This window comes from Hibiscus syriacus, unplaced genomic scaffold (assembly GCF_006381635.1).
Source record: "Hibiscus syriacus cultivar Baekdansim isolate YM2019G1 unplaced genomic scaffold, ASM638163v2 tig00110206_pilon, whole genome shotgun sequence".
In the NCBI taxonomy this organism is placed as follows: Eukaryota; Viridiplantae; Streptophyta; class Magnoliopsida; order Malvales; family Malvaceae; genus Hibiscus; species Hibiscus syriacus.
The window spans coordinates 585,066-599,728 of NW_024062627.1; the positions used below are offsets into that span (position 1 = coordinate 585,066).

Sequence of the window (14,663 nt, forward strand, 5' to 3'; positions counted from 1 at the left end):
GTGAAGACCAGAAGCGAGAACCAAGCAAGAAATGGTCAGGATATTAGTAATTGATGATCACGTGGGGATGTCGGTTGCCTACACTAATGCTGGCAGAGGAAATAACATCAACTGGCCACCATTACTCACTTAATCAACATTAACATCTAAATATCAGTATCAGACATAATTACTCTCATAGATTGTATCACATTCATTATATGGGTAAAATCTCATGTGGTGGTGATTATTATCTCTTCGACGTATCCAAAGTGAAAAAGGCAAAATATACATCATATTCATTGTGCATCATCTGTAACAAACTCTTTCCATAACAAACAAGTGTTGACATTCTGATTATTGCTTGAATGGCAACACATTTTTTAAAAGATAAAAATATCTGCAAATCATTCAGTCCTATAATGAATGGTGGTTCAAAGAGGAAAATCGGGGGGAAAGAAACGGACAACCCACAACACTCCGGCATCCAGGGACGGACGCATGATTTTTTGTTAGGAGGAGTAATCTTATAAAATTTTAAGTATGAAAGAATTTATAAAATTTTAGAGGGTGCGAAAACATATTTTTAATAAAAATACAAGAAATATATCTAAAATATATAAGAATTTAAACTGTCCCACCCACCCCTAGGTCGTCCCTGCTGGCCCTGTCGGCACCGACGGGCCGAGGTTGGAAAAACTAAACGAACTATCACATGCATAATGGTGGAGAACTTGGTAGAACAATATGATGACAAATTTGTAAACAAAGCTAAACCTGTCAAAATGTGATGATGCTAAAAAACAATTAATGGATTGAAAATGAAGACTTGGTACTTGGTAGGTAATGATGGAAAAGGGGAAATTCAAAGAGTTCTGTAAACGGCAGATTTTTTTCAGCCGATTAATGCTAGCATTGTCTGCCTCTGCGACAGGGAAGAGAACCGGCATTTATTGTCATGGCTCTAACCATGGAAGAAGACTTGGCACCCAAGCTCGAGGCCCTGGCATAGCTGGCTGAGGCTCCAGCACCTGATGGAGTGAAGTAGGCACCATTGACCAGCATGTCTCCTTCTGACCTCCAGTTCCAGTTCTTCCACTCACTTTCAGCAGTCTCCACTCTCTTGGTCACCTCCTTTGCAAATTGGTTCATCGGGGCTGCATATCGGTTTCCCTGGCTGTTGATGGTAGGGTTTGCACTTCCACCAATTGCATACATTTCCCAGTGAGTGTAGTCATTGTTCACCACATGGAAATATCCATGCCTACACCTTGGCATTCTCTGGATAAGTCCCTTCCCAAAATGATTATAAGCAATAGTCACTTGCATCAGCTTGTCCCTTGTGTAGGAGTCGCTGTGGCCTAACAGCATCACCTCATTGTGGTGGGTCAGGTGGTTGTTGGAGATGGTAATTGCGGTCGAGCCCATGACGGCATCGACTAGACCATCGGCACAATTAGAGAGAGAATTGTGATCAATCCAAATATGACTAGAACCAAATATGGAGATTGCATCACCATCGGCCATCGTCCTCCACCCGAAATGAGACGGTGAGCTTCTCACCATGGCATTACCGGTAGGCTTACAGTCGTGGATATGAAGTCCATGAATAATCACATTGGTAACGAATTGGATCGTGATACATGCCCCGTTGGTGATATGAACATTAGCTCCACGACCATCGATGGTCTTAAAGCTGTTCATTATCAACTCCTGTTTCAACTTGATTACCATGTCGCTCTTGAACACGATCCAAAGAGGGTAGTCCTGGATCACAGCATGACGCAAGGTCCCGGGTTTGGGGTTAACAGGGTCATCGTCGGTGTGGTCGGTGACAACGTAGAAGTGTCCGTCACGCCCACCGATTGCATTCCTCCCGAAACCAATGCCACACTCGGCTAGTCTCTTGCGACGCTTATGCCAATTAGGGTCACAGCGCCAACAATCATCGATGGGATTACCGGTTCCACATGAGAAGAACCCCAACTTCCTTCCTTCAGTCACATTGCGAATATTCCTTCCATTATATTTAAATTAATCAATATATAGACTTACGTAGAGAAAAAAAAAGAAAAATTAAAGGACTTCATTAGCATTTTTGCAAAAACAATATCATGAACATGAACGTGAACGTGCTTATATCATAATTTGTAATGATTTATAACGAAATAACGAGTATTTATTAAATTTAATGATGAATGGTGTGAGTAAATCATTGTCGGTGGGTGGAAATTAACCCCACTGAGGACAATAATCAGATGTATAAAAAACAAAGCTATAGTAGAATTTTTGTCAAATTCTGAGGACAATAGAGTCACTTCAATAACGACTAGCTTCAAAAAAGGAGAAATATGGGAGGAAACAAACAAACAAACAAGAACTGGAATTATAATTGGCAATACCTGTAGCCCTCCCGTTGCACAAATTTTGTTCAGAAATTATGCAATTAATCATAAATTTAGAAAATGACTTTTTTAGTAATAAAGTTTTGAACGTGGGCTAGATAAAATGCAGCAACGAATATGATCGTGTTATTAAAAATAATTCAAATATATTAAAATTTAAAAAAGGTAAATGATTAAATATGAAAAATATGAGTATAGACGAAAGCGACATAAATGGATGGAAAAGGACCATTAAGATCCTGTTGCTTTAACTCAAGTACAGTACATGAAAAATTATATTTGTGATGAAAATGACAGTAAGAGGGCCGTGAGACACGGATCTCATCAAATTGGTCATTGTTATTTCGAATGACAGTGCAGTCAATTTACGTAGTAATAATTATTACCGTGATAAAAAAAAAGTAAGTTACTATCTCCACTTTGAGTTTAGAAAAAGAAAATGTGGGGTGGTTTTATTCTATATCAGTATCGGGTTTAAAATATAACGTGTTAATATTAGATTATAATTGAAAATTTTATTAAAAGCATGATGTTTTAGATTCAACACAATAATATTTTAAATTAAAACCAAAAATATTATATTTTTTATAATATTTATAATATTTTTATTATAACTGAAATTATACAAATTATAAAAAAAATTTAGTGATAAATTCTAAATACACTGTAATTAACATTTACAATTATAACTGAAAATATTTTAAATTATATAGCGTTTTAAGTTAAACCAAATAAATCTAGATTAAAAATCACCTTATATTATTAAATTACCGCACAGAACTACCTATCAACTTCGGGTTATTTTTGGATTTAATTTGTGTGTGTAAAAAGATGAAAATGAGATATTATGGTTAAAAAAGAGGCTCACATGTCAATGATGGTCTCGACCTCTGCAGCAACAGCCTCTGGGGCAGCAACCGCATGCTCATTCAATGGATCAACCTCTTCTGACCTGTACCTGTGATTTTGTCACACTTACATTTTTATATGCAATTATCAAAATTAAATATATCATTTTCTTCGAACGGTGTTTATTTAATTATTTAAACCTTTTTCAAATTTTAAATTAAAAATAATTTATTTAAATCTTTAATGTTATTTAAATAACTTAATAATCTAACTGGTAGTTGGTAGAATAAGTTGAGAGGGGCATGGGACTCGAACCCAACGGTAAGTAGAGAGGGGTATAGGACCCGAATCCAACGGTAAGTAGAGAGGGGTATGGGACCCGAACCCAACGGTAAGTAGGGATGAATATGGAACTCGAACTCGATTGGTTCTGACCTGATTCGGATCGTGGTTTTTTTAAATTTCGGGTTCAAGTTAGGTCATGTTTGGTTTTTTAAAGGTTATGTTCGGGTCAGGTCAGATTCTGGTTTAGGTTGAAAAATACCCGACCCGACCAAAAAATATAATTTTACCTTATATGTTTAAGAATAATTACAGTAATAACTCTATATATTATTTTTTTTCAATTAATTTACTATTTTTTTTTGAATAAAAATAATATTTTTATTATTTCGAGTCGAGTCGAATTTTATCTTAAAAAATAAGATCGAGTAAAGGGCATATATTTTTTTAATCAAGTGAAAAATATAAATTTTTAGAGTCAGACCAGATCAGCCGAAATTCGTCCATCCATAAGAATAAGGTCTTGTTAAGCGTATAACAACAGTATACGCAATCATAAAGACAAAAGGTTGCTGCCCACCAACAATTTCCAAAACCGTTAAAAAACACTTTGCTGGGGGGAGAGAGAGAGAGAGAAACAGCGATTGAGGGAAGATGATTTAATGGAATCGAATAAAAAAATTCAAATTATTTTAATTAACTAGTGTTATTTTATAATTTGAATTTTACTTAAAAATTTTTTTAAGTTAAATCAAATTTTTTAATTTATGTTTAAATTAAATTGATATATTTATAATATTATGATATTATTTTATTTCAATTTAAATGATTTTTATAACTATATGCAATACATATATATATATTATTATTTTTTTATATGTGATAATAAATATATATTATACAGAATCGAGATACTAGATTCAAATTTAAAAATTATTTTATTAATTATTAAAAATTTTGAGTTATTCAAATTGTATTTTATAACTCGATTTGAACTTGAAATTTTGATTCGAGTTAATGAAATTACAATTAGAAGTTAATTTAATTCAAGTTAAAAAAATCAATTTTTTGAATTGAGTTTTAATCGCTCATAGCTGGGATTATTATAAATGTCTAAAATGCCCTTCATCTGACACGAATTATTTCCTCTTATAGGTGGAAAGGGCAATTGTAGTGAAAGATTATTAGTTCCCGCTAACTAACAAAAGAAAATAAGTAAACGGTTGAGATCTAAGGATCTAGATCTCAACGTCTTGGATTGTTAAGAATGGATAAAATGGTAGCTGTTGGGCGATGATCCAACGGTCTAAAACTCTTAACATTAACAAAACGAAACAAAAGTAACGGGCGAGATCATCAGTTCTAAATTAGCCAACAAAAGAGAAAATGGTATCAGTTGAGCTCTGCATTACCTAGCTGCCATTGTTGAGTTGTTTGAGCTCTGCTGCGTGTTTGTGTCCACATTACTGTAAGAATATATAATTACTTAGTCGTTTTCAGGCCATTGGAATTCTACATAATTTGCATTATAAGTCTGTTCAAAAGGAAAATGAATCGAAGAAGAAATTCAAAAGATTGTAACAGAGGTTGAAGAGAGACCTGGAAATGTTGAGGGTCCGTACAGTGGGATTGATACTCCGACAAGAAACAAAACAGAAGAGGTAAGGCGGAGAAAGACTGTTTAATGGAGACGGCCATTGCCACCTTTTCTGCTTCTTCTTCGGTACTTGAAGGATTTTCTCTCTATCCAAACAGACAGCCAAAAAGGAAAAGGAAAAGGAAAATGAGAGAAAGTGAACAACTGAGGAAGAAGAAGCAGGGACAGTTAGACTGTTAGAGTACAACCTCCACGGAGATGGCTTTTATAGACCCGAAATTTAAAACAATAAACGACGCCGTCCCCAGGTTATTTGACCATTTAATTTTAACCCGAGTTCAATTTTAATTTTTAGGATAAACTACACCAATGATCACTGATGTTTAGATAGGTTTTTGTTTTTACCACTAATGTTTCAAAAGTTACAAATCGGCCACTAACGTTATCGTTTGTGATAAATTGGTCACTCGTCGTTAAGAGGCGTCAAAGAAAACACACGTGGACTGTTAACTGCTTATGTGGATGGTTTGATCGCCACATGTACCAAGCCTGTCCCATCGCCACCAATAAGAACGACACTATCATAAAGCTCGCCTCACTCCGATCACCCTCGCCACCCATTCCCGCCCTTCATTTTGTTTTTGTCTTTTCAAGATTCGTGGGCGTTATAATAATAGTGAAAGGTTGGTGGAGCGTTTTGCAGGATATCAGTGTCAACTTCTTCTCAATTCCTCTATTTCGTTTTCTTTTCTTCTTCTTGCCCTAACCTTTGGGGCAGCTACTTTTAACCTATTTTTTTTCCTTTTTGTTTTCTTCCATCTTTGGGTGTTTATGGCTATGGAGATGCAGAGCAGAAGGAAGACGATGGGGGCCAACTTCAGCTACATCGAATTCGCCGTCCACATGCACGTCTCTAGCGGTACCTTCAGCTACCTTCGGTAAGTTCACTGCATTTATGACCGGGGCCAACTTAATAACCGAATACGTCATGTCGAACGCCGCCGTAGCCAGGGGACTCACCTCCTATTTAGCCGCCGCAATCCCTACGGCGAAATGGAGATTCGTTATCCCATTTTTTCCCAGCGGATTCAACGGAATCGACCTCGTAGCTCCAGCCGTCGTACTAACCATCACACTCATCGTTTGTTACCGCACCAAAGAAAGCTACATCGTCAACATGATTCTCACCGCATTACATATCCTCTTCATAGCTTCCGTTATATTAATGGGGTTTTGGAGAGGAAATTGGAACAATTTCACCCGCCCGACGAATCCTCATAATCCGTCTGGTTTCTTCCCCAACGGCGTCTCCGGTGTCTTCAATGGAGCTTCCATGGTTTATTTAAGTTACATCGGATACGACGCCGTATCGGCGAAGGCCGAAGAGGTTCATAATCCAGTAAAGGATATTCCAATCGGTGTATCAGGCTCTGACATCATCGTCACCATTCTTTACTGCCTCATGTCGGCCTCCATGTCCATGTTGCTACCTTACGATATGGTAAATAACAAATTTTTAGTATATTGATAAATTTCTGTTTATTCAACTACGCTTAGCAGTGTAGGTAAGATTAGTTGTGTAATGTATTTATGAGTGATTGTGTGTTGAATTGTTGACACAGATTGACATTGAGGCACCGTTTCGAAGAAGCCAAGCCAACTGCGGACTCTAACTTTTCCATCAAGCTCTAGTCTTTACTAAAACAATAATGTGGTGAAATGGAGAAGAAGATGAAGATGAACAGGAATATGCTATCATTATATAATTTAAAAATACATTGATTGTTAAAAAGGAAGGGATACACAAGATCCATTTAAATTTTATCTTTTTTGTTGGTCTCCACCACTACCACAACTACTAGTAATAGTTTAGAAGTGAAGTGAGGTTGGATTGATTTGTACTGATTCGAAAAACCAGGCGACTTTTTACAGCAAAGGGACACCATTTTTTGTCCACTAATTCACGTGAATTCTACATATTCCCCAGTCTCTTTTTGAATTACGTAACCTACTGATTCCTCAAATAACCATGATAAGTTGGCCCTGGTCATGAATGCCGCGAATTCACCGAAGGTAGCTGAAGGTACCGCCGGAGACGGGCATGTGGACGGCGAACTCGGTGTAGTAGAAGGCGGAGAGGAGGGCGCTGAGTCCGACAATGGCGTAAGAGATAACAACAGCCGGGCCGGCGTAGAGGCGAGTAACTCTGTCGGTGGTGATGAACACACTGGCTCCGACCATACCTCTGATTCCGAGGCCAACTAACTCGAACCAACAGAGGTTTTCGCATGTCGGAGCTGGAACGGGCCTTTATCTGGCTGAGTTATTCGTAGGAGGAAGAAACAGAGGGTGCACGGTGAGCAAAGCGATGAGGGGCATGGGCCAAGGCATGGAGGTATGGTTTTATATTAGAGAAAAAAGATTGGGTTTCCATTAGAACTGACGACGAAGAAGAAGAAGAAGAAGATTTGGGTAAAATTGTGGTAATGGAGGGCTATAGTTTCATTCATGAAATTTACCAAATTGTTTAATTATTTTTTAATTTTTTGGTAAAACACCGGTCATAGGAAGAAGTAAGGTTCTCCACTGTGACGGTCAAACCATCCACGTAAGCAATTAATAGTCCACGTGTGTTTTCCGTGACGCCTCTTAACAGCTGTTAACAGCAAGTGACCAATTTGTCACAAACGATAACATTAATGACCTATTTGTAACTTTTGAAACATTAGTGGTGAAAGAAAAAATTTACCCAAACATCAATGACCATTGGCATAATTTACCCTAATTTTTAACTGGATGAAGCCACGTCAGATACTACGGATGTACGGTGGGGGAGCAGAACTCCCGCTGAATTTGCGGGACTAAATAAAGTGTTAAATTTATTTACTTTAATAGTTAAGAAATTTGGTGGAATGAATATTAGGCGACCGCCAATCACGGTCTTACAAAAAAGGATACAAATTTGCCACTTGAACAATAATAATTACATTTATTCCTTCAGGAATATTTATCACTTTGTTTAATCACAAGAAAATTAATAGAAATTATTTCAGTGGAATTTTGGCATTCATTATATCCTTGCAATAAAAAAATAATTAGATATAATTTTTTTTAAAATAGTTGATTGGCTAAAATAAAATATTTAATGTGATATTTTTTACTCTTCAATGATTATGCGAGGTTATTTTATGGTAACACGTCCGTCGTTAATTTTTTAATGATAAGTGACTAAAAATAATAATCTTAAATATGATTTTGAAGAAAATAGTTGGGTGACTATCGAAAGTTATAAGTTTTTTTTGAATAATTTTTATCTAGGAGAGGGGAAGACAGATTTTACTCCTAACCAATAATAAACTCACAACTTAATAAATAACAAATATCAACCGAAAACTTTTTAACCACCTACCTAAAAGATCGTTGACTATTGAAATTTATACTTAAATACATTTAAAAAAAGAAATTAGTGATACAATGTTTATATAATCGAAAAGACCACATCACCAATCCACATAGTTAAAAATGATAACTTTACCAGTTTTATGATGATTGCTTAACCCTATTCCATTCCGGACTAACAATCTATATCACAACAAGTAGGGTAACTACAACAACAATAACAAAACCCAATTTCCATATGCAATGGGGTAAGGGGGAGGTAGGGTAGTAGGCTGCCCCCAACGCCAGGTTGAGAGTAGCTTTCGTGGAAGACCTCCGGCAGTCAGAAAAATAAAATATAGATAAAATGCAATGTATGTATAAATAAATACATAAATACATAGTTGTACAGTATTCATATGCAGTCATTAATATCATATGCGCGTCTGTAATGGCAGTAATCTTTGTATATAGACAGAAACGTAAGACCCGACTAAATTTAAAAATGGAGAGAATGATACAAGTAGGGTAACTAAATTTGTTCAAATTATTACTAAGTTTTAAACCTCACATATACAGAAATTGATAATACAATGTGACCAAACTCAAATTTGTTGTATTATAGATTGCAAAATTTGAACTTCTAAACTTAAACTAACGTACTCTTCTTCCTATATATATTATAAAAGATGAAGCTTGTAAATGAACATGAGACTTTATTCCATAGCAATGTAAATGAATAAGACCCAAAACCTTCCCTTTGAAGCTTTTAAACAAAGCAACTTTTAAAATTTCGGCATTCGTATTTATAAAAAAAGAGTTATTAAATGTTTAATTAGATAATCTTTAGTTAGTGTTTACAGCAATTAGTATTTAAAAAAATACCCGCATTTCTTAACAACAAATAATTTTGAATTTTAAAGATAATATTTTTAAAAAATATAACTATTAATTTTAAACATAAAATATAAAATAAATATGAAATATGAAATATATTAAAAAGTTGCTAGAATTTGGACCATTGATTGTGTCGACCAACCCAGTCGCTCTCGGGTTAGTTATTTTAGTTTTGTTTTGTGAGCATGGAAGTTGGAAAGAAATTATGAAAGTTTAGTAAACAAAATAATGACCTAAGAACCATTCATCATATATCCAATGGTTTTAGTTTGCTTTATTTATGTGTTTGGTTATTAAAAATGATTGTTCATCTGTTTTATTGTGTATGAATAAATTTAAGATTATTTATTGTAGGCACGAATCAAGCGATTTTAATGATAAATGAATTATTGTTATTCCTTGAGATCTTATCTTCGAACACCATAATTTCAAGGGTGTGAACGTCAATATCAAATTATTGAAATTTATCTTTAAACATGTGTTACCTTGAACTTACTTTATACTAATAAAAAATATTTATTATAGTAATATTATCTCTAAAATTTGAATAAGAATTAAATTTTATAATTATTTAGTAAAATACCAAATAATCTCTGTGATTATTTATTGTAGTAGTAGGAAAAGACTCGTTGAAAGGGTTGCATTCATGCACCTTTTATATATCCATGAGATGTAACGTATGTAATTTTTTTAATAGTCTGAATAATTATAAAGTAGTATTTGTTCAGAATTTATTTTAATCATTGTTAACGTGTATATATATTGTATAAACGCAATCCCTCGAACTTAAAATCTCTAAAATCAATAATACTCTTTTCTTACCATTAAAACCAATCAATAAATTCAAAATATGTGATTATTCTATATAACACTTTTCACAGTTACGTATTTATTGCCTCAAAAAATTTCACGTAATCAATTGTGAAAGGTTGTATTTCCTATATATAATAAAGTTGTCCAATATAGAGGAAGTGAAATTGGTAAAGAACATTAGACATAGACACTTTGTTTTTATTGATACAAAGACAGAGAGAGATGATGGGGAGCTTTGTGTATGATGTTGAATTATTATTGGACATATTTTTCATAATCCACGCTGCTCTCCATCTCTAATGTTGACATCCATCACATACTGGTTCTCATGTGTTAAAATTATAGAGGGGGGCCATTTCATCATTTTCTTATCTTAACATATGAGCAACAAAGAAGGAAAGCAATCAAGAAAGTACTTTGCATGAGTCAAGTCCTCACCCAACATAATTTTGTTTTGGATGATGTTGTCATATTTGACGAATACGGATAAGTACCGTTAATGATTAACATCATTAAATTAATTTATAAAGTATTAAATTATAAAGTATTAAATATATAATTATAAATTAGTTAAAAATCTAAATCTAAATGTAATTTAATTAAAATATAATATTTATAAAACATTAGTTTTTAGGGTAAACTATATCATTGGCCACTTAACTATTTACCAATTTTACTTTAATCACTGATTTTTCAATTTTGTCAATCGGGTCATCTAACTATTTAAATCTTGTCAATCAAGTCACATGCTATTAAATATTAACGGAGGAGATGATGTGGCAATTAATAAAATTTGTATAATTACACACTTAGTCCTCATTACTTATACATTCTATTAATTTGGTCCTAACTTTATTTAATTCAGTAAATTTAATCCTCAATACGATGGTGGCATGTGTCACTATGTGATTGGATTTTTTAATATTTTTTATAATAAAATTCATCCAATCAAATGGCACCACGTGTCACCAATTGAATGAATGAAAAATATTTTAAATCAATAATCACAACTGATGGGTTACGCCCTAACTACTAAGCTAAACCACTAAATTAGTTTAGTATACAAAACATAATCTATATAATTTATAATATAGTTAATGGTAAAAAATGATCTTATAAGGACTCAAACATGAACAATTTAATAGTATAAAAATATAAAATATATATAAACAAATATTATAATTGATTAATAAATGAATATGTTTATTTATATTTTAAATCACATTTAATACAAAAATTAAATAAAAGTGAATTTAATATGTTATAATTGAAATGTATCATTTTACATATTTTAAATTAATAAATTATCTTCATTATTCTAATTTTATTGAACTGAAATGTATCATATCTTATATTTTAAAATATTATAACATCGATCGGATTCTAATGTTATTTAACAACTCTATATTAAAATAGACTAATTCAATAAAATCAAGTTTCCCCTAAAATTTTCTTTAAATATATAATGAATAAATAATAAAATATAAAATTCATACTCTAACCGGGATATAAACAAGTCAATGCATAAGTTAAATGTTTACTACGATAAGCCCTCAACAATCAGGAAAATTCTAAGTAAACGAAGCTCTTCGTTATAATTCAATTATAATATATTAAAATTATTTTTTTATTTTTCATTAAAATGGTTTAAAATATAAATAAAATACATTCACATGTTAATTAGTTATAATATTTATGTATATATATATATATCATATTATCGTATTATTCAATTATTCCAGGTTGGAATTCTTATTAGGTCATTTTTCCTTTTTTATTACCATTAACTATATATATTATGTCGTGATAAATTTGTCATTGAATGGTGTAGCCTAGTGGTTGGGGTATTTGCTTTTTATCCTCATGTCTTGAGTTCAAACCCCACCGATTCTTGAAAAATTTTATTAAATTAAATAAAAATATTAATAAAAAACATCCAATCACATAGTGACTCATGATAATTGAATTTATTGAATTAAATAAAAGTTAGGACCAAATTAATAGAATATGTAAGTAATGAGGACTAAATGTGTAATTATACAAATTTTATTAACTGACATGTCATATCCTCCGTTAATATTTAACGGTGATTGACAAAATTTAAATAGTTAGGTGACCCAATTGACAAAATTGAAAAACTGGTAGTTAGAGTAAAAGGGGTAAATAGTTAGATGATAATGATATCTTACCCTAAAAACTAATGTTTTATAAATATTTTATTTTAATTAAATTACATTTAGATTTTTAACTAATGTATAATTATTCGTTTAATACTTTATAATTTAACGTTTTATAAATTAATTTTATAATAATCATCGCTAATCGTACTCACCTACGCTCGACAAGTGTCGTAGAATTATTCTTTTGTTTAAATTTATTACTTCATATTTATTATTAAAATTTATGGAGTAGTTTTTTTTAGTTTTAATGTGATCCATCGCTTTCGTTTTTTTTTCTAAAAAAAATAAAGCGTCATTTGAATATATTTTGTGTATAATATAGTCTTTTAAATTAAAAAAAATAAAAAATTTAAAGATGAAAATGATTAAGCTGAAAAGAAAAATAAAGGGATCAAAAAATCATTTTACCTATTTTTTCTACTCTAATTATAATTGTTTTTAAATAAATTTAAAAAAAATCCATGTATTTCAATGATTAAAGAATTGTTATCATTTTTTTAGGTCTCGAGTTCAAACACTACATGTATAATAATATGAACGTTTAATATAAAATAATTAAAACTTTTTAAATATATACTACCTTATATTCACTCATATTAATATATATATATATAATAAACCAATAACATATTTATCCACTTCCTCTATGTTGATCGATCAAATCTTAAATCAAAAGGGTAGCACTCAATTATTTAATCAACAACTTTTTCGTGATTCCCTTCACCGTTTAAACAGCTAGAAACGATGCAGCATATGAACAGACATAAAGCAAATGCATCGCCAGTGAATTCGTATAAAACATATTAAATGAGACATCAAGGTATCTTATATCATGCGTATGTACCTTAACGTCTTATGTTCCCTTAATTGGACTAGTATAAAACCAGCTTACGTGGATTTTTGCTTTCTTTTCTTTAGTTTATCTGATGAATGAAGTTTTTGTTATTTTATATAACAATAATAATTAATATGGTTTTGAAGCGAATTTTTAAATAGGTAAAAAAGAAGCATTTTTAAAAAAATATAAAAAATGATTTTTTATACAATAAAAAATGAATTTTTAAGTGAATATGAATATGAATATGCATGTTCATATATATATATATATATATATCTTTTTTACCAATTCTCAATACAATTACTGTCATTTAATTGACTAGGTACACCAATATATATGTAGAAAGCTCATTACCTCTGTTAGTTCAATTAGGTAAGTGCTTAATAAATCATAAATATTATGATTTGGCCCCTAATGTTCCCAACCATATTTCATCAACTTGGTCCATGAAAATATGGGTACATAATTAACTTATTACGCATATAAAATTTTATGATTTTGTATCATATTAAATTCCGGATGATATCATTCTTTTATTATATTGTATCCAATATTAATAGATCTACTAACTTATTTATCATTAGATGACTAATGAATATTGATAATGTTTCGTTTGATAAAAAATAAATTTTTGGATGAATATTATAATCTGAAACCAATACTTTATCATATTTGTAATGATCTAATTTTGTTCGAATTGCACTTTTTGATTGAATCAGAAGGTTTCGGTCGATTCAGTAATTTCATGCCATTTATTATATTGTTAAGAGTAAACTTAACTTTTGATATTTATATAAGACGTGGTATTGATTTTTTTTTTGTTAGATATTTAAACAAATTTAATGATGAAGTTAGGTACTTAAACTTTTAATGGTGTAATGAAGCACTTAATTTTTAGTATAATTAGATATCTAATTTTTATTCTTTGTACAATTAGATATTTAACTTTTTTTTCAATTTTAATATCCAACTTTTTAATACAGAGACATGATCATGTCTTTGTGAAGATAAAGTATGTATTCACTCTAGAATCTGAATTTTTTTCTTAATAATTATCTATTTTCTATTTATAATTACTTTGAAATTCTATTTATGGTCATCCCACAAAAAAGATTATGCTGTTAATATAAATGTGCTCATCCTAAAAAATAATTTGGGTTTCGTCGTTATTGAATAGTAATACATATTATCTAGGGAAAATTGTACAACACATCACATACTGCAACGTACCACTAAAGCGACGCACTAAAACGCGCCACAAGTAATTTTACCATTAATGAAAAAGATGACCAGTGAGTTAAGTGTGATGGACTTACACGTGAGGGCAGTTGCGGACGAACGAGAACCGACACTCCGACAGTCATGGTTGGTCTGGTTGGGATGGACAACAGTTGGGGATGATTCTTTGAATGTCATTACTCGTTAAAAAAAGGAAAAACATATAT

General features: G+C 31.7%; 1 protein-coding gene across 1 annotated transcript; it reads right to left on the reverse strand.

Annotated features, from left to right (window-relative positions):
* Positions 1-666: 666 nt before the first annotated feature.
* On the reverse strand, positions 667-5,348 carry LOC120219383 (probable pectate lyase 1). The gene is made up of 4 exons (XM_039216200.1): positions 5,115-5,348; positions 4,928-4,981; positions 3,253-3,342; positions 667-1,996 (listed from the first exon to the last, which is right to left on the reverse strand). Exons 2-4 carry the CDS (start codon positions 4,936-4,938, stop codon positions 889-891), a joined length of 1,209 nt encoding a protein of 402 aa, XP_039072131.1. The 5' UTR covers positions 4,939-4,981; positions 5,115-5,348; the 3' UTR covers positions 667-888.
* Positions 5,349-14,663: the final 9,315 nt, after the last annotated feature.

Excerpts from the sequence above, each read along its gene's own strand:
- LOC120219383 (XM_039216200.1), bottom strand. Across the intron at positions 1,997-3,252 it reads GTCGAGACCATCATTGACAT|GAATATTCGCAATGTGACTG; the intron begins GTGAGCCTCTTT and ends ATATAATGGAAG.